At 37.6% G+C, this 24,763-nt stretch overlaps 1 protein-coding gene across 2 annotated transcripts in view; it reads left to right on the top strand.

Moving 5' to 3' along the window:
- Positions 1–24,763, top strand: part of TTC17 (tetratricopeptide repeat domain 17) — a 61,806-nt gene that overhangs the window by 20,444 nt on the left and 16,599 nt on the right. The window contains exons 8-17 of one of the 2 annotated variants that reach the window (XM_049825792.1): positions 187–326; positions 543–703; positions 1,018–1,130; positions 2,435–2,575; positions 3,012–3,127; positions 4,272–4,446; positions 5,033–5,110; positions 7,943–8,167; positions 10,335–10,521; positions 11,503–11,586. In XM_049825792.1, coding sequence (XP_049681749.1) covers positions 187–326; positions 543–703; positions 1,018–1,130; positions 2,435–2,575; positions 3,012–3,127; positions 4,272–4,446; positions 5,033–5,110; positions 7,943–8,167; positions 10,335–10,521; positions 11,503–11,586 — 1,420 coding nt within the window. The remainder of the gene's footprint in view (positions 1–186; positions 327–542; positions 704–1,017; positions 1,131–2,434; positions 2,576–3,011; positions 3,128–4,271; positions 4,447–5,032; positions 5,111–7,942; positions 8,168–10,334; positions 10,522–11,502; positions 11,587–24,763) is intronic. The other variant, XM_049825793.1, reaches the window with a different exon arrangement.

Genomic DNA, 24,763 nt, shown 5'->3' with positions numbered 1-24,763 from the left:
TTGGAAATAAAGCCCAGGGCCATTCTCTTGCAGCCTTTCTTTAGCAGATATAGTGGCTTAAGTTTCAGAAATGATAGGCTGCTTGTTACCACAAATTAAAATTTGAGTTAATGACTTTAAAAGTGGAATATTTTTTATTAAATATTACCGAACAATGGCTAACTCTCTCTCTTGGTCATTTTTCAGATGCTTGGAGAGTACAACCACTCAGTCCTGTGTTACGATCATGCTCTACAGGCCAAACCAGGGTTTGAGCAAGCTGTAAAGAGGAAGCATGCTGTCCTATGTCAGCAAAAACTTGAGCAAAAATTGGAAGCCCAGCATAGGTAACTAAAGAAGCATCCTAGTGGCAATTCGTACAATCTCACTTTTGTTGTTCTGTTGCAGCAATTATTTACATTTCAAATAGAATAATTATTTTCTTTGACTATGCAATAAAATTATTCATAGTGAGGAACCCGGTTGAAAATGTGCAACGCTGTAGGAAAAGCTGATTTTAAAAAGCATTCAAAGTAAATCTTTTCTACTGTTGAATTTTCAAGATCACTTCAGCGAACATTAAATGAATTGAAGGAGTATCAGAAGCAGCATGACCATTACCTTAGGCAACAAGATGTTTTAGACAAGTACAAGCTCATCCAGGAGGAACAAATTTTGAGGAACATCATTCACGAGACACAGATGGCAAAAGAAGCTCAATTAGGTACAAATTTTTAGAGTTCATGCTCATTATAGCAATGAAGAATTGCACATACTCAGATTAATGTCAGGACATAACTACTTTATATATTAAGATAGCCCTGAGTGACTATTGCATTTTGCTTATTAAAACAAGGGATTGCGGTATGTTCTTGAAGAGGGTTTTTTCCAAGTCTTTTGAAGACAGAGTTTCCTCTGTGCTGATTAAATAAATAAAAAGGATTGAAGGAATTGGGGGTAGAGGGGTTGGCTGTATGCTGTCTTTGTCTCCTTGGAAAGCTCACTTCTATAGTAGAAAAAATGTTTTGTGCTCTGCAGGGAACCATCAGATTTGTAGACTGGGCAACCAGCAGCATAGCTTGCACTGCCAGTGGGACCAGCCTGTTCGTTACCACCGTGGAGACATTTTTGAAAATGTGGAATATGTTCAGGTTTGTCTGTGAATTGATACACTGCTCTAAGTTGCGTCCCGTTTGCCTTATTAGCAAAATAGTTCCATTTTTTGGAGGCTTGACAAAGGGGGGACATTTTGGTGATTATAGTGAGAAATCATTTAGTCTCTTCCAGAGTGTATTTAATGCTAGTTTCTTTTGCTAGTAATACAAGCTGAGATTGACTGTGGATTACATAAATTTAGAGGGTTTATTGTATAAGACTTTGTTTTACTTAGAAAAGAGAACTATTAGAATTATTTGAATTGAAAAACTTTACTTTAGTCCAAAGTCTTAGTTTCCTGTGAGTTACCAGCCACTTCTATATTGACTCCTTTGCTTTTTAAACCTGCATAGAACAGCCAAGTACTTCTTTCTAGGAAGTACAAGAATCCTCACCTGAGGAATTACAGCTTTCTCTCACATAAATATACTACATTTCAGGCATGCTAACAGGGGCATAACATGTTTAATTTTCCAGTTTAATTTCCTTCAAAGAGGATAGGAAAAAGCATTAGGCAGCTAATGTTAATGAAGAGGCAAAGGTTTTCTAAGGAGTTAGTTTTCTAATGTATATGGAACAAGAATTATTCTTTAGCAGAAAGAATATTCCAACATAACAGCTTAGTACAGTTTTGTGAGTATTTGCTGATTGTATATCTTGAATTACACAGTTCACCGAGGAAATCTGATACAGGAGTATTGAGAAGTTTTGGAAGCAAGTTACATACTAATACTGAAAATCCAGAATGACAGCCAACCAAGCAACACCACTGCTGTGCTAGAACTACAGATAAAGATTATGGTTTCATTTATTTTGCAATGTGGAATGTGTTCCGGAGTTTCCCCTTAACTAGTTTAAGAAACAGGAATAATTATTTTTAATTATGCTATGTTTTTTCCTTGGATGTTCTTCCTATTTATTATACATAATTATATAAATTCAGTTTATCAAGATAATTTTGCAAGCCATGAGTCTTCGCTCTAGTTCAGGTCGTAGTTACTATGCAGTCTAGATAAGTTGATTTTGTTTGCGGTCTATTAGAAATGTTTGCTTGGTACCTCCTAGCATTTTTTTGTTGATTTGCACTTGTTTTCATTGTTTATTTACAACACGAATATTACTTTTCCATGATGTCAGTGGATCAAGAGGCTTAAATTTCCACTTTTTTTCTGCTACCCAAATTTCAGCTCATCAGTGAGGCTTAACTACAGAAATGGTGGGGGGAAAAAAAATAATGCACAGAAATTCAGCCAGTAATATACCATCTCTTCATTAAATAATGTTTTTCTGTTGTTTCTAGTTTGGTGAAGACTCTTCAACTTCTAGTATGACATCTGTGAATTTGGATCTTCATGCAAACCAAAGCGACCACAGCCAGTCCTTGCAGTCTTCCCCTGTTGCTCGTTCTATTGTTTCAGTGTGGAGCGTAGAATCCAATAGAGTGAGTGGAGAGGATAAGCTTTGCCTTTTCAAAGAGGAGTTGTGAATCTTGTCCTTGTTTATGTGAAACTTCTTACCATTTGGGCTACAGTTTTGATGTGTGGGAGCACTGGAGAATGAAGCATTCTGAATTTCTTCAACATACAAGCATCTCTGTAGTTTCTCTGTACCAGTTTCCCATCATTTGAAACTCTACTACAGCAGAGGGGGTTGTTCTTAGCTACCTTTGTAAATATCTGCTGCAAATAAAGCAGTACAGCTGAGTAAAGATAGAAAACTAAACTGCTGATATTCCAGAAAAGATGGAAAAATAATAGTTTTAAAGATCTCTGCTCTTTTTTTTTCCTCCAGACTATTCCTTATGTTCTTATTAGCTTGTTAATTAGAGAATTAAAAATATTGAGAAAATATTAAAAAATAATTCCTTTCCCCCTTAGGACAAACAGCATATTCTTTGGCCTCAGCGATCAGAGTGCATGAAATCTTTCCCCAAAATTCCTGATCCAGAAGAACTGCCAACTTATTTCCTGCCTCCAGAAAATAGGGGATTCAGGCAAGTGTTGATGTTTAAAAATGATATTTGTGAATTTTCACACTAATGTCTTAATGCATTTCTTCTTTCTGGAGAGAATGGGCGTAATTAGTAATCAACAGCACAGATGTGTTCGGACCTCTTTCTCTGGCCATTCCACAGGAGGGTGTTTGACTTTATTGTCGTCTTTGCTGTAACTGTAACAGTCAGATCCAATTTCATGGTGATTCTTCCCTGACTGTTAGTACAAGGTGAATACATGGAATATCTACAGTATTACTAAAAGAATGAGAATTTAAGCACAAGTCTGAATGTCTTGTAGAGTATATTTAAAAAAAAATAAACACGTCAAGAGAGAATGAGGTGGGTATCTGTTTAATAACTACAATTAACTGTTGTACATTGCATACATCCTCTTAGCTTTAGTTGTTACAACAGAAAATTGTGGAGACCAGAAAGTACTAAAAAAGGATTAGGAGTGGAAAGCCTTCGCTTGTTCCTTTTGGACCGATGTAGAAAACCAGCTTAGTTGTGGATAAGTCAGTAGTATTTGTTATTACATAGGATAAAATAAATGTGTCTATGTTGCAATAGCTACCTTACATAGATCAATGCAATTTCATAATATCCTACTCACTTAACATTATAATAGTGATAGTAAGAAAGCTTTCTTCTCCTAGTCAGTATAATTCTAGTGTTGAGCATGTGTTAAAGCAAAGGTTCCCATCCACAAATGTCCTGAAGCTTTGTTTGACGAAAAAACAGTGTTCAACCTAGAATGTTCTTCCCAAATAATTTGGCTACCTCTTGATATTTTTTAAATTGAACTTTAAAAAACTTCAGCATTTTCTTTTTCACTTACCTCTTTAGTCCTAAACTTCATACAATCCTTATTAGCATAATTTAAGAACCTTCTGTGTCATATCTCTGCTGCATTGTCCATTATTTACAGGTATTCTGTGCTTAAAAATGGAAAGTAAAGACCGTATTTGTTAACAACTTTTCAAGGGAAGGGTGGTCCTTGAACTCTCCTGATTTGCAGCTCATGTCTTTTGGCAGTCTACAGGATGAGACTTGTTGGTTGATACATAGCTGATTCTTGTGTTTATGGATCAGTGACACGCAGCACATGTTACTAATTTGTCTTGGTTCTCCGTGGTGCTAGAGTCCAGCCAATCCTGAATATCCCAAGAGATGCTGTCGGGCATGGAGAAACCCAGGCACCAGACTGTTCTTCCATTACTGATGCTCGTAACAATGAATCTCTAAACATACTGGTCAAGCAACTAGACAGTAATCTAGATTTGAAATTCAAGATGCCGGATGATCAGGCAAGACAAGTAAGAGACATTTTCTCGTTGGTTCTCTTCTGATTTAAAGTTCTCCTCTTTGTTGCCTTAAAATTCTTACTCAGAACATGAAAGACTGATATTTAAAAGATTACTTGATATCATAAGCCAATCAGTACTTCCAAAAGGGGGAGTAAGTGCTTTCTAATAGGGCTGGAGAAAGGGAGAACTTGTCACTCAGTATAAGACTTGTTGTCTGACTTTCAAATGCTGACCAAAAGCACACAGAATAGGAAATTTAATTTACTATTTGAAATTATTGCTTTCTTTTCAAACTCTAACAGTCACTTGACATGATTCATCTTCTTGAGTTTTCCAATAACTTACTGCATTCTGCCAAGTTGGTAGCTTTAGGCCGAGATTAGTCCTTCATATTGCTTTCTGGAGGTGGGCTGCTTTAATCACTACATGTTCACATCATCTGTTTAGAACAATTGTTCTTTTATTTTTACTTTTTTTCCGCTTTAATAAAGGGAAGACTTCAGGAAGTGAGACTTGTATGACCTGTGTAGATATATACTGTAAAATTCATTCATTTTAAAAAAAAAAAAAAAAAATTGAAATCTTTGTTGTCCAGGTTTTGCAGTCTCGTATCAACAATCAAACTATTACACAGGCGAAGATAGGAGCGTTTCTAGATCATGCCATGAAAAAGGTATGTCAAAAACTGTAGCATGAGATAAATTCAGAATTCTTACTTGAGGCTTGTTTCTATACTTCTGAAGAAGTCAGTCAGTGATGCACAAGAAATAAGCTTATTTGCTGCCTGTAACTGAGATGAAACTAATTTAAAAATCCATGTTTACAAGTAAAGCACAAACATATAGAAAAGTATCCCTCTAATGTAGCTTTGTGAGGACCAAGCAGCCCTGTAGTTACTTGTTCTTGTTGTGACTGCAGGACATAGAGTAGCAATATATTAGCTAATCCTGGCAGCCTGTTGCTTAACTGAGAGAAATAGCTTGGAACTACTCCTCCATCCTTCACCCCTCCCTACATGCCTGCCTTTTGCTCTTCCTCCTCCTCCTCCCCACTACCCTGTCTTCTCCCCCACCCCCTCCTCCAAAGAAATGAAGCTTCTGTCAATCTTCTGTCAGGATAATTAGCACTCTTGGGCAAAGAATGTACATCTGTGTAACACCCTGCGGAATGCCACCTCCATCTTGCGTGGGGCCTTTGAGAGTCATCACAAGTCAAATGACAGGAAGCATTGAGATAGAGGTTGCCTCTTTTTGATGTGTCAAGCTGATATTTCTCAAATTAACTGTCTTGTACAAGTTGTGTCAAGGCAGTGTGTGTATGTATTGTTTTTAGTCTAAAATCAGTACCATTTACTATGCACATCTGTCTTACCCAGAAGAAAAATTAACAGTAGGAGCTGGTTCCTATTATTATGCTGTTGAGAGCAGTGCTATACGTGTGTAATGTCTTACTGTTGCAGTGCATAGGTATTTTGGTTTTAACTGTAGAATCATAGAAATGTTTAGGTTGGAAAAGACCTTCAAGATCATTGAGCCCAACATCATCCATGCCCACTAAACCACGTTCTGGAGTACCTTGTCTATGCGCTTTTTGAATACCTCCAGGATGGTGACTCAACCACTTCCCTGGGCAGTCTATTCCAATGTCTGACAATCCTCTCAGTAAAGAAATTTTTCCTAATATCCAACCTAAATCTCCCTTGCTGCAACTTGAGGCCATTCCCTCTCGTCCTATCTCCAGCCACCTGATGGAAGAGACCAGCACCCACCTCACTACACCCTCCTTTCAGGTAGCTGTAGAGAGCGATAAGGTCTCCCCTCAGCCTCCTTTTCTCCAGACTAAACAACCCCAGTTCCCTCAGCCACTCCTCATAGGACTTGTGCTCTAGAGGCTTCACCAACTTCGTTGCCCTTCTCTGGACATGTTCCAGCACCTCAGTGTCTTTCCTGTAGTGAGGGGCTCAAAACTGAACACAGGACTCGAGGTGCGGCCTCACCAGTGCCCAGTACAGGGGGGACGATCGCCTCCCTGCTCCTGCTGGCCACAAACAGAACTGTAGTGTTCTGTTGCCTTCATGCTAAAAGTCTGAACTTCTCGGGCATTTAGATGCTGGTGTAAGAACACTGTTGTTGCGTCATGCCTGTTCTGCTAATGATAAACTTTCTAGAGCAGGAGTGCCACTGTTGGTATCTTTGTATTGGGAAAGAAAAAGTGCTAATAACTTGCTGAGGATTAGTTAAAGAAAGGTCATTCAGACCTGTGTATGGAGTGTAATTCAGTGAGGAGTTTGCCATGAATAACATGCAAGTAATGTTGTGTATGTGCCATTGCAAAATAGGGGTGATAAATACGCTTGCAATTATAGATTATGTAAGGTACTCCAAACAAAGAGGTAATATATCCTATTGATATCTTCCAGTTCATCTTGAACCATAGGTAGAACCCTACTGTGTGAGGTTGCTTTTAAAGTCTGGAAGAAAATCTTTGTACCAATTAACTTTTTCAACACCGTATTACTGTGATGCCAGCTGTATTATGTTAATACAATACTACTGTAAAGATCCTTATCTGTTTTGCTGCTTTAATCCTAGCTGCATGTTTCCTACCCATGCATGCATTCAGGCTTCAGACGTGTAGGTTGGATTGGACGTTAATTTCAGTTATTGCTTTTATACTTTAAACTCTTTGTAGAATTGGTTAACACGGAATGCTGAAAATATTGAAAACTAGAATGTAAGTGTTTCTAAACAGTTTCAAACTGCTCCATCTGAAAGTGGGTGTTTTACATAGCTCTGTCCACCTGTCAGTGTATTAAAGTTTTGTTCTTTCTCCTCTAGGATGAGTGTTTGTTTTTTCTGTTATAGGTGAAAGAGGAGGAAGGAATGTTTGAGGTGTATTTGACACTTCCTTCATTCTTCCACCTGCCCTCTCATGTTGCTTGCTATTTTATAATCTTTAAACAGTATCTAATGTATGTCACTTGTCAACTTTCATAAGACAAATAGATAACTAAAACTAAGAAAAAGCAACTCTGAAACCTTAAATTGGCAGGAAGTCTTGATGTTGGATATAGGACCTGGAAGCACATCTAATTACAATTTCAGAACTGCCTGACCTTCAGAATCTAACATTTCTACACAGATCTGTATTAATGTAATTTTAAGACTCTGAAGTGGCTCACAAATGTTGCTTCCTGAAGCAAGCTAACCATGATCACTTGTATATTTTAAGGGATTTTATGGTCATGATATAAGGCAGTCATATGAGTAGAGTGTGAGCAACAGCTGCTACTAAATTACAGTTCACTGTAAATCGTGTCAATTTGAGCAGAGCACATTGAATAATCTGCTAGCTGTCACAGCAAAGTGTAATTTGTATTTAGTTAATAAGGTAGTATGCAAGGGTGAGGTTTGTTTGTTTGTTTCTTACCAAAGGGCAGGCAATTCTGTCTTCCTGAGACGCTTCTTTGTGGATGTTTTCATCCTTTTCCCTGCCTCTCCTGTAGCCAGAAGATCCTCTATGGCTTGTGCTTAATGAAGCTGGATTGTACTGGCGTGCAGTTGGAAATAGCACCTTTGCTATCACCTGTTTGCAAAAAGCATTTAATTTGGCTCCACATGAGTATCAGGACATCCCTCTGGTCAATCTTGCTAACCTCTTGATTCATTATGGTCTTCATTTGGATGCCAGCAGGCTCCTGCTGAAGGCTTTGGCCATCAATGCCTCCGAGGTAAGATGGTGGGTTTTGTTTTTGTTCAGCCAGCAGTGAACATCTTTTCCTTCATTATTTTCTAAAGACATGTTATTTACTAGTGCTCACTTACCTGTGCATGCAGTTCAACTTCCAGTTTGTGATTTACAACAGATGTTAATTTTCATTTAAATTCTTGATCGCACTGGGGGTGATGCCGGTTGCTTAGAATATAAACATCTAGAGCAGAAGTTCTTTTAAAATAAATGACACACTTTTTGCTTCCCAAAGCCTGTATTATCAGCAGTGGTTCCAAGGAATCTAATCCTGGTGTTTTGGCAACATTTTCCCCTAAAACAGAAATGCTGTCAGCATCGTATCTTGATTTTTAAAACCCTTAACGTAGCACGTATATCACCAAGATCTTTGGCTGTATAGACGTCTTTTTGTGCCACTTGACTTTTTATCTGTAGTTTTATTTTTCCTTAGATTGCATCTACATACCTAGTCAAAAAGCTATGTTCTAGTTGTTTGGTGATGTTACTTCCAACCCTACATTCGAAACAGGTTTTTGTGTTTCTGAATGGTAACATAATAAACATTTTGTAGGTTGTCACCTATGTCACATAGAAAGTTTCTGTATAAACTGTTTAAATTACTGGACTGGCCAGCACAATTGTAAAAAGGAAGGGGGGGGGGTGATGGGTGACCGCTTTTCTTTAGCAAGTAATTTTTGTCTTATATTTGAAATGCTTCAGTAAGAAGTTCAAGTGACTTTTTCCTGTGCTTCTACCTCTAATTAGATAAACAGAGAGCTTAAACCTGCCGGGCCACCAGTCATCTAGCACATAAAAAAGCTAAAAACAGAATAAGCTTTTTCAATATAGCATTCAGGAGCAATTTTGCAATTGTTGGAAAAGAATCTAGTCCATTTTGGGTGGCAGGTAAGAGTGCAAAAAGGAACTATAGAAAGAACTATGCTTGAATGATGTGCCTTAAGAAGAACACTTGAAAGCACAACGTTGGAGGGGAGGAGACTAGGGATCCTTAGGACTGTGCTGTGAGTAGGGCTTTTCTTCAAAAGTATTGTTGAGTCCTACCTCGTTACAGTAATGCCTGCTGCTGGTTTTTTCAGGCATTTTCAGTCCTTTAATACCTATTGTATCAAAAAATCTGGCAGGAGAACTTGTACTTGAATAGTTTTTCCTGGAATATAATGGGAAGTAGATACAAACTGAAATGAATTACAACTACAGGGAGTGAAGGATGTCCTATATTAGCAAAAGCTTTAAAAAAAAGATAATCCTGTTGCTCAGCTTGCACCTTTTTCTGAAAGGTGTTTAATAATACAAGCTAAGATGAGTTTGAAAAATCTTAAGCTACTGATCAGTCTCCACATTTTCAGATAATGAATGTAAAATTAATTCAGTGGAAAAAATGACTGCTAAATTACAACATTACAGTCATTATTCTAGCATTATACTGTTAATTGCAGCAAATTATTTTGTGTAAGTGAAAGACTTTTCAGTCAACAAACAAAATGTAATGCACCTGTATTAAAGTGCTAATTAAATTCTACCCAGTGAAAAAGGTGTTTATAATTTGTACTTTAAAAAAAAAAACATATTTTAGGGAGACTAGCCAAAAGCAGTGGACAAAAAATACTAAGTTTTATAAAGAATTGAAAGCAAACATAATTGTATGTGCTAAGCTAGTGTGACATCGGTGTTTTCAGTAACCTAGTTCTGCTCAAGTAAATCCTGAACACCCTTGACAAATGAAATGCATCTGTCCTGCTAGAATACTAGTAATATTTTTGTGGTTTTGTTGACTTTTAATCATTCTAAAATGTCCTCAAGCATTTCAGTTTAGTTCTTTGCTACTCTGTGCAGTAAGCATTATGTTTATGATGGGTTCTAAGTATTTAATTCTTCATTTCAGCTTGTGTGTATTTAATAGCTGTTTTTCATCATAGGAAGATGGAATCCTGAACACAACCTTATGTCAAAACAGCTTTCATTTAGCACCAATGCATCAAGCTGTTAGTTCTCCATTCTAAGAATAGGCAGTCCCTATTTAAGAAGTTTTCTAAATTCTTTGCAGCCAAATTTGGGAGGGTGTGGATTGATAGGGGTTTTTCCTAGTTGGCTTCAGTTTTCCATACTGAACATACTTATGGTAGGGTATATTGCTTTTCTCTTTGCAGCCCCTGACTTTTTTGAGCCTAGGAAATGCGTATCTGGCTCTGAACAACATTAGTGGAGCCCTGCAGGCTTTCAGACATGCGCTGGATTTGACGACCAAGTGCTTGGAGTGTGAAAGCAGCCTGAAGATGATCCGCTGTTTGCAGTTTTATCCTTTTCTGTACAACATCACCTCTTCTGGGTGCAGTGGTAAGCAACTGCTGAAAGATGGACCACAAGTGAAATAGGGTCTATTTGCCTTGGGTGTTGCACCTGAAATTCATGATTACTCTACTTTTTTTTCCAAGGATCCTCTCTTTTGCTTTATAGTGCTTTCTCCCTGTAAGGACCAAGGTTGAGGCACTGCTTTTAATGGAAAAGTTACAGTCGGTTAAGAAGTGCTTGAGGATGACTTATTAAATATCTAGAAGGCTGCCATTGACTGCAGATTACTTCCTGAGTGTGTCTAGTAATACCTTAATAGCCTCACTGATATCTCTTCCTGGTAAATGAGGAATGTTGGATTTAGTATTAATGGAAGTTCACAGCTACTATGGCTAGGCTACTCAACAGCCCCTTTGTACATCCCTTCAAATTTTACAGTCAGATGGATATGTTTTCTTAAAGCTGAAGAATTTGCTGAAGAGCAGTTCAGTTTTAATTCATATTCTTTCAGTGTGTTCAGTACTCTGGATGTCATTTTCTAGTGTTCAGTCTCTACAGAATAGACTATATTGTGTCAACATTATTTTGTTTATATGGGGTCTGTGGTCACTGCTCTTAACACTCCAAAAATCTGTAAGAAGAATGACTTTGAACCCAATCTCTCCCCCAAAAATATTTTAGAATATTTGAGATAGACTGCTTTATTGTCCTTAGTGACTACTTGTATAAAAAAAAAAACCCCAATAATAGCTTTTGGAGATGGATTCTTTCATTTCAGTGAATCCCACTGAATAATTGAAGTGTTTTGTCTGTACTTGCATATGGCTAATATGCTGCTCATGGGCAATCTTGAAAAACGTTTATGAATATATTTTGTAATCCCTTCTCTCTCGAATCATTACTAAGGTATCTTTCCATCTAATCTTTCCCTTGTTTTTAAATGAAAACCTTAGATGAGATAAATGCTTTTGATTTTTAGTATTGCTAGGACTTCCTCTGAAATAATTTTTTTAATTCCCTTTCCAGTGGAAAGACATGGAGAAACCTCCTCTGATTTAGCATCGAGAATGACGCTGTCTAAACATAGACTAGAGGCCAACATATTTCCTGGTAAAATATGGATGATGCCATTGTAGGTGAAATTCCAGGACTGAAATTCCAGTATGCCGTTAGAATAATACTATCTTTTATGGCCCTATGCATTTTTGCTCTGATTGACAGCACATCAGCTGTGCAGAGAAATGAATGCTGTTTAGCTAAATGTACTATAGTAAGTGGTATTATGGCCCAGCTGATGGGTCTCTTACTGACTTACATAATGTCAACTCTTACACTGGTACCTTTCATTGAATCTCTTAACATCAGGTCACTCTTCTTTTAAAAATCCCAACAGATACCGTAAGCAGTAGTGGAACTTGCACATTTCATCACAAGAGACACTTTCACTGTTCTGGAAACAAAATACAATGTTTGTTTACTTTTTATTAAGATCATCTTCAAAAATGGCTGTAACTCAAAAGGTTGAAGTTGTCCAGTCAAACCTTAATGATAGCCACTCTATTTTGAAATTAAGCAGAAAGTAATACAAAAGTGTAATCACAGAACTGAGATAGTAATGGGCAATGGCTGTATGTGAACCCCAAAGTGATCTTTTACATCTTTGTTTTCTTTTGTATGCTTTTCTTCCTTAAAATTGTCGTAATACTTAAAAATATAGTCCTCTAGTTTGGCTGATTCTTGGCTGCTGTTTGCATTGATTCCTGATCCAGGATGTTCATTTTGAGATCAGCTATTACTGCATATGCTGTTTAGGAAGTTTGTGTTTCTGGAATATGAGGAGAAACCCATACCAAAAGTGCTTATGAGAAAAGTGTTCTTTCCTTTTTTGCTAGCTTGGCCACAGGTTAACAAAGTGAGCGTGAATGCATTCATCTGGTATGTTGGGCTTGGGTTTGTTTGTTAAGGAATCTGTGAAGCTGCTAAATCAAGAGAGCTGAATATGCCTTAGCATGTTAATTTGCTCATTAAATTTCAGTATTCTAGTATTTAAGTATTTTACCCTATATTTATATTTTTGCCTTTTTCTGGGACTCTTCCTGTCTTAATATTTCTTTCTTTTTCATTTCTATTTATAATATCCTTTAGGTCGTCTTTTGTCTGAGTGCAAGAAACCTGAAAGTATGAACCTGACAAATAGTGTAAATGTTCTTTGTACATTCTTGCGCAGAGTGTAAAATAAACATACTGGTTAATTCAACCTTGAGGATGATTTGTGGTTTAAGTCAAAACTCAGAATTCAGAAATGGAAAGGTAGATTTGCCTATCTGATTTTCATAAGGTTTGGGGAAATATTTTTTTTTCCCCACTATAAACTTCAACTGACTCGAGAGGAACCTTGACAGGCTGTATGAAAGTGTGGTTAAGTCTCCAAAACCAGAATTATTTCAAGAATGCCTACCCAGAAATCACACTTCGCACTTACAAGTATCCTGACATTTGGGGAGTCTTCTGTTCATCCTTCAGTCCAAAGAAAACAATTGAAAAGAGATTGTAAGTTTGAATTTTGACCTTACATACGTAATGCAGTAGTATATACAATTATTCAACACTATGTAGAACCTAAAAAATGCAAACTGTATTTAGATGCTAATATTTAATTTTACCTGTTGCACTTACAGCATTTGTTAAAATGTTAATGTCATGTAGATTTACAAAATACATAAAGCAATATAATCTGCTCTTGTTTGGCTCCATGACAGACTGGAAGGCACGTTTTGATGACAAGATGCAAACTGAACACTACTTTTCACACACTTTTCTGAATGGGACTTTAGGTATAGAGCTAATGCAGCACATTTGTAAGTACATGGGTCAAATGTATGCTTGACAATCCCAGTATTGCTGGATTGTTACTTCAGGAGATTTTCAGAGCCTTTCAGATCATGAGTTGCTGCTTCAGGACATCTAAAACTGAATTTAGTTCGTCCTCTTGCTGTTATGCACTTGATGGCACATCATAATTATTTATATCCTTTGAGATGGGTATGTTATGCTGAAAAATTTACCAAGAAATTGGAGTGTCAAATGTTGTCTCTGGTTTAATACCTTGTTTTGATAAGTATTCATTCAGTATTTCTGAAAGTAACAGCAGTAGGGCTGCCTGTGCTTTGGGTTGTAGGCCCATGTGGTTGATAGCTGTGTTTTTGCTTCGCCTGTCAAAAGCCTCTATTCACGAGAACTGAACTAACTAGTGAGACACGGAGTTCCTTGCTCTGCTGCCGTGAGCCATCGGCAGAATCCAGCAAATGGTCAGTGGGAGTTATATGCTGGCATGGGATGGAATATGGGATCAAAAATCTGAATTTATAGTCTGATTTTTGATTACAGTATGTGCCTGGTGTATATTTCAAATAGGTGGAATAGGAATTTTGTCAAGCATATTGGGACATTTGCTGTTAGCACAGGACTTTGGAAGTGTGATATGCTAATGCTGATTTGTTGGATGCTTGCTTATATGCTCCTGTCTGTACTGCTGCCTGGTACTTTTTTTTTTTCCTAACTTACCTCTGTTCTAGATAGACATTTATATTTCAAACACAAGTCACTTCATGCATGTCAGAAGAGGAATCAAAAACCTCAAGCCAACACTTTTCTATTTAACTTCTGCCTCCTATATTGAAGTTTATATAAACATTTGTTTTCCTTGTAAAAGGATTTCTAAATCTGCAAAGGTTTTTGGTGGGTTTTTGTCTTCTGGAGGTGTGTGAAGTGTCCAGAATTCAGTACAACTATGTCGCCTGTGACGTGTTTGTTAGGCAATGCAGGGGTTCAGTCAGTTGCAACCAATATGGATACTATACAGCAGCAGTGCTGCAGTGCTACATATGCCTCCACTACTTGGACCAACAGCCCACATACTGCCTTATTCCCAAATAACTGAGAAAATGGTCAGAAGACTTCATTGTTACAGGATTATCCTGTGGTGGTCCTTCTAGAGGTGACTTGGCAGTGTTAAGGGTGTTTCTACTGAGCGATCCACTGTTATGTTGCTGGCAAGTCAGGTCCAGAAGCATGTTAAGTAGCAGAAACTTTATGTTGCTTGACAGATACCTAAGCAGCCATATCTGACCCACAAATAACAGGACCAAGCGACTTGCATAACAAGTGTAGAAAACTTAATGTGAAAAACATGGTCAAGTATCAGAGCTGCAGAAATGAGATACTTTGGCTTTGTGCTGTTCATAAAGCTAGTAGAGAAAGCCAGTATTATTTTTGTCTGCTATTGAAATGGTGCATTGCCAGGATTTGTTTTGCAGACTTTTATGGCTTAAAAAATTGCAATTAGCTTTTATCATGTGATAAGGCCTGTAGAGGAATATCCAACTAACGTCTAAGGGATTGTTCTTGTGAGCACTTCATTAGCTGATGGGAACATGCAGATGTTGTCAAGCCTTATTAAAAAGGTTACAATACACTAGAAGCATATTTTTAGTGTGACGGTCAAGTGGCCATTGAAATGTGCTGATTTGTTAATTGCTGTTGCATAGGACTTTTCCTTATTTCTGTAAACAAGAGTTGCTGCTTGGACAAGCAGAAGTCATTTGTACTCAAAGTACTTGTATCTGACTGTAAGCATATACCTCTGACTGACAGTTACAATTTTTTATGAGCTTATGCACTTCACATTCTTTTAGACAAGATCCAAATTCAAAATCTTAAACTTTATTAATAGACTGATGGTATTCAAAACATGAAGCACAACTTGTTTCAAGCTTCAAATTTCTTCAGTCTCACTGTCTTTCATCACTTGGCAGGATGGCGGTTTTACAAAAAGCTCTGTGCTGCTCTGTTGGAAGTAGAGGCAGTGTGAGTACATTATGAATACATGTGCATGCCGTCAAGATATCCAAATGCTTTTGTGTAGTGAGTGTGTATGTTTGTGAAAGCAATGCATACTTCCTTACTTTAGGACTTAGTTCTGTAATGTACACAGCAATAGCTTAATGATCCACTTTAAGTATGGTTTCAGTGCCCTCTTGTGGTACAAATACTCTATACCACATGAAATCAAAAAACATGTTTTATTTCATCTACTTCCTCTTAAAATAAAACATGGGGAAAAGGTATTTGATCTTTTAAGTGTATGGCTTTTCCTTTGTCCCCCAGCACTTATGTTCTTACAAAGTTAATAAGCTTAGACATTTAAGCAAATTGCCCTGGAGAGGTTGACCTGAAAGGAGAATCTCTGCTTGAAACTCTTAATATAGTAAGCTTATGGTCAGATTAAATAACTTGCTTAAATCAACATCACAGTTTAAGTCTCTGACTCTAACTTGACGGCTACAATCACTTTGAGTTCCCTATAGCGATTTCAGATTACACAAACACCAAGCAAAAGCATGACATGCATTTTCTTTACAATAGTGTGTTAAAACACTTTGTGTGAAATACTTTGCATTTTTAAATGCATCTTTCACTTGGTGATACCCTACAAGCTATGACTGGCTTGACAGTCCCAGGAAGGGGCTGCTAAATTTTGTTTCCATTTGCTATAGCATGAGGTCCTTTTAGACATTTTTATCATAACAGCATTTTAGTTTCCTCCTTCTCAAGCTGCTCTATCTTGTTTCTCCAAGGAATGCTCATCACTTACAGTGTTAATAGGTGTAAAGAGGGGATATTTACTCTGGTGAGAAGGGTGTTGAGCTTAGCTCAGAATTTAATTTTGTTTTAGTTGAAGCAAAACGCCAGACTCCATACCAGTTGTATGGGATTCTGAACCGAATACTACTATATGTCTAAAATTCAGCTTTTTCTTTCTCTGACTTGTGTATCATATAAAGGCAGAATTCTTGAGTGCTTCCGAACCTTATTTAGACTACCACAAATGTTAGTATTCATATTTATCTGATTATATTAATGAAAGGGAAGGGATCTGTGACCATTCATTTCTCTGTTGCTTTTACTCTCTCTCCATTGCCTTATGGGAAAGTTCATCTGTATAAACAGAACAGTCAGCCCCACTAGGGTTTTTAAACAAGCAGAATTCTATGAAGCATGCACACAGCTTGTCAGAGCTCTCAAACACATCATGGCAAACGTTTGCATTGTCGTTTAACAGTAGCATAGAGAAAGTGGGTTCTGTCTTAAACAGTAGCAGTTCTAAAATCAATGTTATCATTTGAAGTTAAATACTCAGTTGCTTATTTCTACCCCCTACATGGACCTGCGTGCACCCGCAATGCCTGTTGTTCACCCTGCAAGTTCCACCTGGGGTCTGATATCAAGCTGGATTCTTTCTCAAGCATCTCTGGCAACAGAAATCATCCAGTGTTGGTCCATCTGAAAGATCTGTTGGTGCTGCACAAGTGGAATCTAAGTCACTGTATTTGGGCTCTGCAGTGCTAAAGGAGTAAGGGGAGGTTAAATTGTACTTGTGTAGAATGAAAACATCTTACTGAATGCAGGCAGGTGGGAGATAAGGAGAATGAGGACTGCTTTTTGTCCTGTTGGAGGCAGACATCCCTAGGGGGGTGGGGGTGTCAGGAAATGTCAGCCGTGCCTCGTGCCTCGACTGGGAGATCCTGGAGAAATCTTAAGTGAGAATGTGCTCTGTAGGAATAATGTGACCCAATTATTCTTTTAGGTTTGCGCTACTGTTTCTGCACTACTAGCCCAGCAAGGAAAGAAGCAGTTCTTAACATTTACCTTTGCTGCAATAATCGTGGCATTTCTAGAATTTTTGTGCTGTGATCCCGAAGATAGTTGACCAGACACAGGCTTTTTGGTATTTTTACTATTTGATTTGGTGCCTGCTGTATAAATCAGATCTTTCCCTGAAAAGTCTTTGTCTAGTGTCTCAAGTGGCTGAAGGAAGTGGAAAGTGAAGTACCTCACCCTGATAGTGCCACACCAAGCTCACTTTGAAACCTGTCTCTCCTTTCCAAGCTCCAGGTATTTTTTCTTCTCAAAAATATGCAGAGATGTATAGATTGAGATTCTTAAATTTAAAAATCAAAGAATGTAGTACTATGTTAAACATGGCATTTTTAGCTACACCATCATCCAAAGGCTGTGCACCCACTGCTCATGCCCATTGCTTCCAAGCTACTGCTTTTGCATTTGTTAAACGTGGTAATGGGTGAATTTGGTCTGCAGCTGCTTCTTATGCTAACATTAGTTGATTTCTTTACATCATGTGAAGTCTGTCTTGCTAGCTTATATCCTTACTCTGCTTATTTACAGCATGACAGTGTACCTACAACTTCTCCCAACAGTCATCAGTCTCACTTTGCATCATGCTCTGTTAAGAATGGTATGCCTGCAATATTTAGTGTTCTGTATGCATTCTGTCTTTTCCCAGAATCAGAAGGCCATAAGCTAGCAGAGGGGGGAGAAGAAAGTCATGGCCTCAGCTGCAGGAGTGACTGAGGAAATGGAGATAGCACGGTGGAAGGGAATTTAGAATTGTAGAAGAGTTCAGTGAAGAGTTTACTGATGCAAAACTATTAATGTAGGAAGGAAAAGCCGTACAAGTATTAAACTCAATATAATATGACACTTCCCAGTTTTATCTGCCTTTATAGTGCAAATGACTCTTCATGATATGTTACCTGCATCCTTCAGTTATTTCAGCATAACTACATGCTCATGTAGTAGGAGGAGGATTGTCAGGGGTTAGAGTGGAAGGGAGAAGGCTCTCTTTCCAACTAAATTTTTCAAAACCCTATACCTTCAGTTATCAGACATAGTAACATTTCTCTGCAATGTTTTTGGTGCTTTTTTTGTGATAGGAATGTAGAGAAAATAAGATATGTTTGCTACTGTCTGTGTCTTCATCTCTTTTTAGGAGGCTGCTTTTGCCAGTGGCGGTTTCTTGCACGTAGCTGCTAAAAATTCTTATTGAACCTGAATAGTGTGCAGTGCCTAGAGCTGGACCTTTTTAAAAAGGTCCAACAACTGCATATGTTCAACAACCTTTTTAGGAGGAATAGTAATTCCCCAGCTACATCTCCAGGAAGATGTGGTTGCACGAATAACTTCATAGTAAAGCTGTACAGACTGAATTAGTGAGTTGGTTAAAGCATGTTTGGAAGAGAAGGAACATGTGGTCCCCACGTATGAGAGAACTCACGATGCATAGTTTAGTGTCATTAACAACTTGCCAAGACCTTGAAGACAGTATTCTCTTGGCTTAAATCTGAGAACTTGTGAAGTGGTGATGTGTAGCCTCAGCCTGTAATGAGTCATGTTGAGATTGTCTCAAAGCAGCATGCAATGCCATGTGCTCAGATTAAAATGAGCACTCCATGCTGAGCCATGGAGTTCCAGACACTTAACTACCCCTGATCTGTCTACTTTATTGATTTGTTTTTTCCTTTTAAGGTTGGTTGCCTGGTTCATGTGAGTTTGTGTTGTGCTCTGGCTGTCCTCAAAGCTGTAAATCTTTCATCTGTTCTGGCTACTAGTGACTGAAACTAGGACAATTCAGAGTTTCCCTAGAGGAAGAGATTGATGCTTCTTGAATGCAGCAGTTTTGGGGAGAAAGGACATTCTTCCAAAATTTCCTAGTCTTTCTGCAGGCACTGTTCTGTAGCTTTGTACTATTCTGGCAGTGTGAGGAGTGTATGTCCCTGTTGAACCCTAAACTAGGATGGTTGGATACTTCTGCAGATATTCTTTACCTGGACTCAAGAAAAGGCTAATCCAATTCTTGTTCATCACTCCCTCAAAAACAGGTTTGATTTTTTTTTTTAATCTTATTTACAGCAACAACTCTGCTTCTTCATGGAACTGTGTAAGACATACCTGTTAGACAAACCGCTAAGCACTTAAAAGCTATCTTAGATTAATTAGGGGCATACCTACCTGACAGTTAACACATTGCTATTTGAGTGTGTCAGTGTTTCTGCTTTGATCTCCAGTTAGGGAGAAGATTGCAGGGATATCTATCCCAAACAACTGTATAAAATGTCACTTATCAAGTGTGACTAATAATCTGCTCTTGTTGAGCACTATAACCTGGTGAAGAGATACGCAGATAAGCATAAATACAGCCTATCAAAAATATTTTCTTAAAATAAAAAATATGAAATCAGGTCCCTGTGGAATACTATTTAAATTCCAATATATGGTACAAACCTTACAGATGGAGTGGTAGTCAAAAAACACACACATAAGCTCATTACTTGGCTTTATATTGTCAACTCTATACGTTGAGAGAAGTGGAAAGCCAGCAGTAACACGTAATGGGGTTAGTTAACTGTTGTAGAGTTCAACTACATGATGCCATTTCTCATGAGTGGGTTACTCTTGTACTTAAAGTCCCTTTTACACTTGAGTTCATAGGTACCGTAGGATCTAACAAAATATTTAATGTTTAGCATAAAAAGAGGTATGTGGCTTATGATGGAGGAAAGATTAGAAACAGAGCAAAACAAATGCAGGCCATTGTTGCCTTTGCTTATGCTAGTGATCCTTAAACTAAGAATTTCCATGGCTTAATCAGAAACAGACTTCAGAAGTGTGTTGTGTGCAGGGAACTAAATATTAGTCATTCAATATTCATAGCATACATTATACTGTGATCTGCTGTGGGTGAGTGTTTATAGTTAAGGAATTAATAAGTAACTATTTTCTTATCTGACAGTAGGGGAAAAAAAATCTGGCACATAGGAGAAGTCACTGAGGACAAGCCTTTGTCTTCAGAACTTGCATGCCCTTGGTTTTCTTGCTTTCTTTCCCTCTTTCCGCAAAACAAACAAACAAAAAAATCAAGCTATTCCTGAGGCACAGGCTGAAATTCAGACTGGAGTGCTACTTACGTTCCTAGTCTATATGTAGAGCCAGGGTCCCCTGAAAGAGAAGTTTTCTAGTCTCTTTTATCCACTGACAGGATTGGAGAGTTTAAATTTAGATGTTTAGATATTTCTATGTTTGGTGCCTATTCCCAGGCATCATAGAACAAGTTATTGCTTCTAGATGTGCATCATCAAAAAAAAAAAAAAAAAAAAAATTTAAAAAAAAAAGCGCCTATCTTAGTGGGTGGTAAGGAAGGAAGAGTGAAGGCTTTAGGTAGTCGACCTCTTTGATTTTCTCCTCACTGTTTTTAACTATGGAAGAGGTGTTGGGGAGAGGGGTCGACATTTTGTACTCTGTTATAAAGTAGCCTACTGAATTCTTCAAGATGTTTTGCATGCATGTCGCTTATTAAACTGCATTGTGTTCTATTTTAAATAGGTTTGTCTTCCTCTTTAAATTTTTGTCCATGTTTTATTTATCACTTCTTTGTATTTCATAAGGAGAATTTGTGTCTGTTCATCAGGGACTGGTCTGTTACGCAATGGTGAGGTATTTCTCTCAATATGGACAAGAAATCTAGTTACGTATTGTTGGCATTTGTATGTTTTGAAAGGTTTAATCAGGACTGCTGTAATGAGACAAATAGCTAATCTTTAAATCTATAGCTAAGCCAATTTAGAGGCATCTTTTGGCTACAAATCAAATTTTAAAACTATTTCCCTATGAGTGAGAACAGTTGTTTTACTATATAATCCTCTTAATTGAAAACTTGTTGGAATAAATAATAAAAAAGAAAGAACTTTTGTATGCTTCATTTTGTGTGCTTGAGTCTAAATTTTGGCCACATAAAACATCATCCTGTTGTTTGCTATGCATCAAACCAAAGCTTGTTATGTAGCACATTCTTCTGACTACTCAATTTTAAGCATGCTTCTCATCATCTTTGAAGAAGGGCCACTGACTGCTCATCTAAGGGAGGAATTTAGAGAAGAGGTAGGAGTTTATGAAAATTAACTTTTAAAATACTACATATTGCTTTTCATTATTTGTTCTCTATACTTAGCTTTTACTTTTCAGTTAGCAGTATGTTCTGTCCTTTGAAAATGTTTATTTTTGTCCTGTAACTTCCAGTTTTTCAAAGGAGGGTTTATATTAAAGGAAAAAGCTGAAAATGAACAGTGTTTCTGTGTAGAGAGAAAACACACCAAAAGGTTAGTCTAAATTTTGGGCAATATGCTCACCATTCTTTGCTAGTACCCATAATGATACTTACCTTGAAATACTTGACTAGAGGGGGAACTTACTACAGTCTGTCCCTCATTATTCCAGAATAGTAGTTATGATGATATGTAGGTAGTAGATACTGCTTTTGGTTGTGGTTTTGGGGTGGGTTTTTTTAGTGATTTATCCAGTATGTTACAACTGCAAAAGGTACTGGAGGTACGCTCGCTTACTTGTACGAAGCCTAGTCGTGTCTTGTTGAAACTAGCAGTGATACTGTTGGGTTCAGAGAGAGCAAGACTGACTGCTGGGTGGGCAGTTTGGGTTTTCAAGTCTGCAACTAGGCTTCGAACAATTTTAGGCCTCTGCAGATACAGGTTGCCTGTCTGCTTTGTGTTTTCCCTGGGTCCTATAGCGCACAGTGAATATGTAGTAGGACTTGTGTATTTCTCTTCAGTTAAATATAGACCTATCGGACATTCTCAGGTCAGTATTGCATGGCCAGGTGATTGTAATTAAAAACTTCAAATTCTCTTCTCCCTTTACTTCCCTGGTCCGTTTGTCACTTTGTTGATGATTTTTCACTAAATAAACTGAGAACTCTTTGGTTATAATTCTTTTTTTTATGCGTGTGTGTGTGGAAAGCACCAAATTTTCTTTGGTATTGCTTCTGGAGCACGGTGCTGTCTTGCAGTTCAGCAGTTATGGCTTGTGACCTTTCTGTAATGTTTCTGATGACAATCCTGTTCCGTCATAAGTGATTTGCAGTTTCTGCTTTCAGAGCTCAATCATGGGATTCATTTTGAAGCATAAATATGTATTTTTTCCAGGAAAACAGTAAGAAAAGGAATGCATGAATGTTAGAGCAAAATCTTAATAGAACCATGTTAATTTTTAAATGAGGTGAGCAGAGCAGCAATAGCTGCTAAAGATAGGTCTCTTCTCTAGTTACTGCTCATCTTATTGCTTTAAAACTCATCTCAAAATAACTGGCATGGATTTTTTTTTTTTCCCTTAACAAATGTTTTGCAATCAGATATCTGTTCATATGTGATTGGTATAACATGTCTGCTCTTAATGGCTCACAAGATCTTTAGGAAATTATCATGTTCACCTTGAAACATCAAGGTAATTTGGGTATGCAGTGTGTTAATCACTAGTGTTAACATGGCCGTGAAAGTCAAAGCTCATGGTTCATATGTTGTCTGAAGCATGGTCTCTCAAACAGCACTTCCCCTAGTTTGTTAATGTCATATTGCAGTATAGTCACTATGGTGTTGAAAGCAAAACAGTTCTTCAGGTGCTATTTTGGCCCAAATTTTGATGACGTGAGATCCTAGTAGTTTTAGATGCACAAAAGTGTTCTGGTAGGTGAATTCATTCATTCCAGATTAGTTTTGTAAACCTGGTAAATTTATATTGCCTGTGACATGGAGCACTGAACAAGACTTGTTATAAAAGCAATGGGTGACAATATGCTGGTTTTCAGTTTAATTTCTATAGTGGATATGTTTTAGCCTAATTCTAAATACATAGTGTCACCCAAGCAGTGAGCACCCCTAAAGTTTTCACGTGACCTAATAGCAGCATTAATTGTTACGCATTTTCATGCGTAAAGAGAGACCCTCTTTGACTAGTGTCTCTCTGCATCCGTGTAAGCAGTGACTAGCAAAGGTAAAAAGAAAACTGCTTACTGATGCACTGCTCCTGAAATGTCTGTAGATGAGACTATTCATCTGCGTGCAGGCATTAAAACCTGTTTCCATTAAGCTCAGTGATATGCCATTCCTGCTGTAAAAAAAGAGAACTACCTTTACTGAGTTTCACTGTGGAGGATGCTAGTTTTGAGCATGCATCAAAAAACAAGTATGGAGCTAATAACTCCTCTTGGCAGCTTGGTTTCAGTTTGTTCTGTACTCTGACAACTCAGGTATTAGGCTGACTTACATCCGTATTAAGTAGAGTTCTCTCTTTGCATTGTTTAGCTGTAAAGGGGCATATCATTTAAGTGACACTTATCTCCAGATAACTTGCATTTTGCATAACCTAATACGAGTCACTGGCTACAGCAACAGTCACTTGACTCTTGTAATCATTCAAGAAATAATCCAGCTCTGCTTATTCCAAGTGGTAGGAAAAAAATCAGTACCTACATTTTAAATGACTTGATTTTTAGCTTTGAAGCATTATTCTGCCATTGTAATTTCTAAATATGTATCAGAAAATTTAAGGAAATTAGTTTGTCTCATCATAAGAAGTTAGGAGCTAATAATTTTCTTAAACCTAGTATGTTGGAACATAGATGGTGGAGTTATGAACGCTGTATTTCGCAAGCTCTGCACTGAGAAAGAAAGAATAAAAGGTCAGTAAAAACTCTGTGCTGACCAAAGACGCTTGGAGATAATTTTACTTTTTTTTATTTCCAATGCTGTTGATGGCACCAAATCATCTATTTTAAGTTGGTTATATAGGAATCAAACAGTGAAAATATTTAGTGAGGCCTCATTCTCTCTGCCAGATGTACCACGAGACACAAACTGCTGCAGTGGCAATTAATTTAGATATTTAAAACAATCAATACCTGCTTTAATGGTGAAGTTTGATTACTTTCAAGATCTTCCTCAAGGTGCAGCACTTCCGTGTGATACACTGGGGGTGTTGTTTGTTCCGTCTTTCCTCTTTTCCATACTTTTCATGTTTCTTTCCCTGCTTTAGGTAAGCGGCTTTCAGTCTGAGGGTGTGGAGCCACCTAAATTGACAGAAGTTTGCCCTTAAACAAACAAAAAATCCCCATGTAGTACCAGAAAAGTTTATATATAATAAGGGAAGTTCATAACTGTTTCCCAGTGTGACTTCTCTGAGAAATGTGGCAATATGAAGTATGGTTCAGAACAAATATTTGTTATCCCTTTAGAGATGGAACAAGTCTTCATCAGTTACTGCATCACTTCTCCTTCCTACTATTCCTCCTTCCTTGCTACAGATGTCAACACTTTGGGTATTTCTTTCCTTACACTAAGTGGCTTTCAGCTTAAGAGTTCAGAATCATCCAATTCCTAAGCAAGAACTTAAGTCTGACTTTTTGTTTGGGGTTTTTTAGCCCAACCAGCTGCACTAGGTACCACATCTTTGGTGGACATTTGAGTCGGGTCCTGAAAATCAAGATGGTGGCTGCTATTAGATGGGATGGATGATCTAGCGGATCTTTTCTATATTTAAAATGTATTGTGCTAATGTTGTACAAGTGCCCCCAAAAAATTACAAA

The sequence above is a fragment of the Accipiter gentilis genome, chromosome 22, assembly GCF_929443795.1.
Source record: "Accipiter gentilis chromosome 22, bAccGen1.1, whole genome shotgun sequence".
Classification (NCBI taxonomy): domain Eukaryota; kingdom Metazoa; phylum Chordata; class Aves; order Accipitriformes; family Accipitridae; genus Astur; species Astur gentilis.
This window is presented reverse-complemented; position numbering and strand designations above follow the sequence as displayed.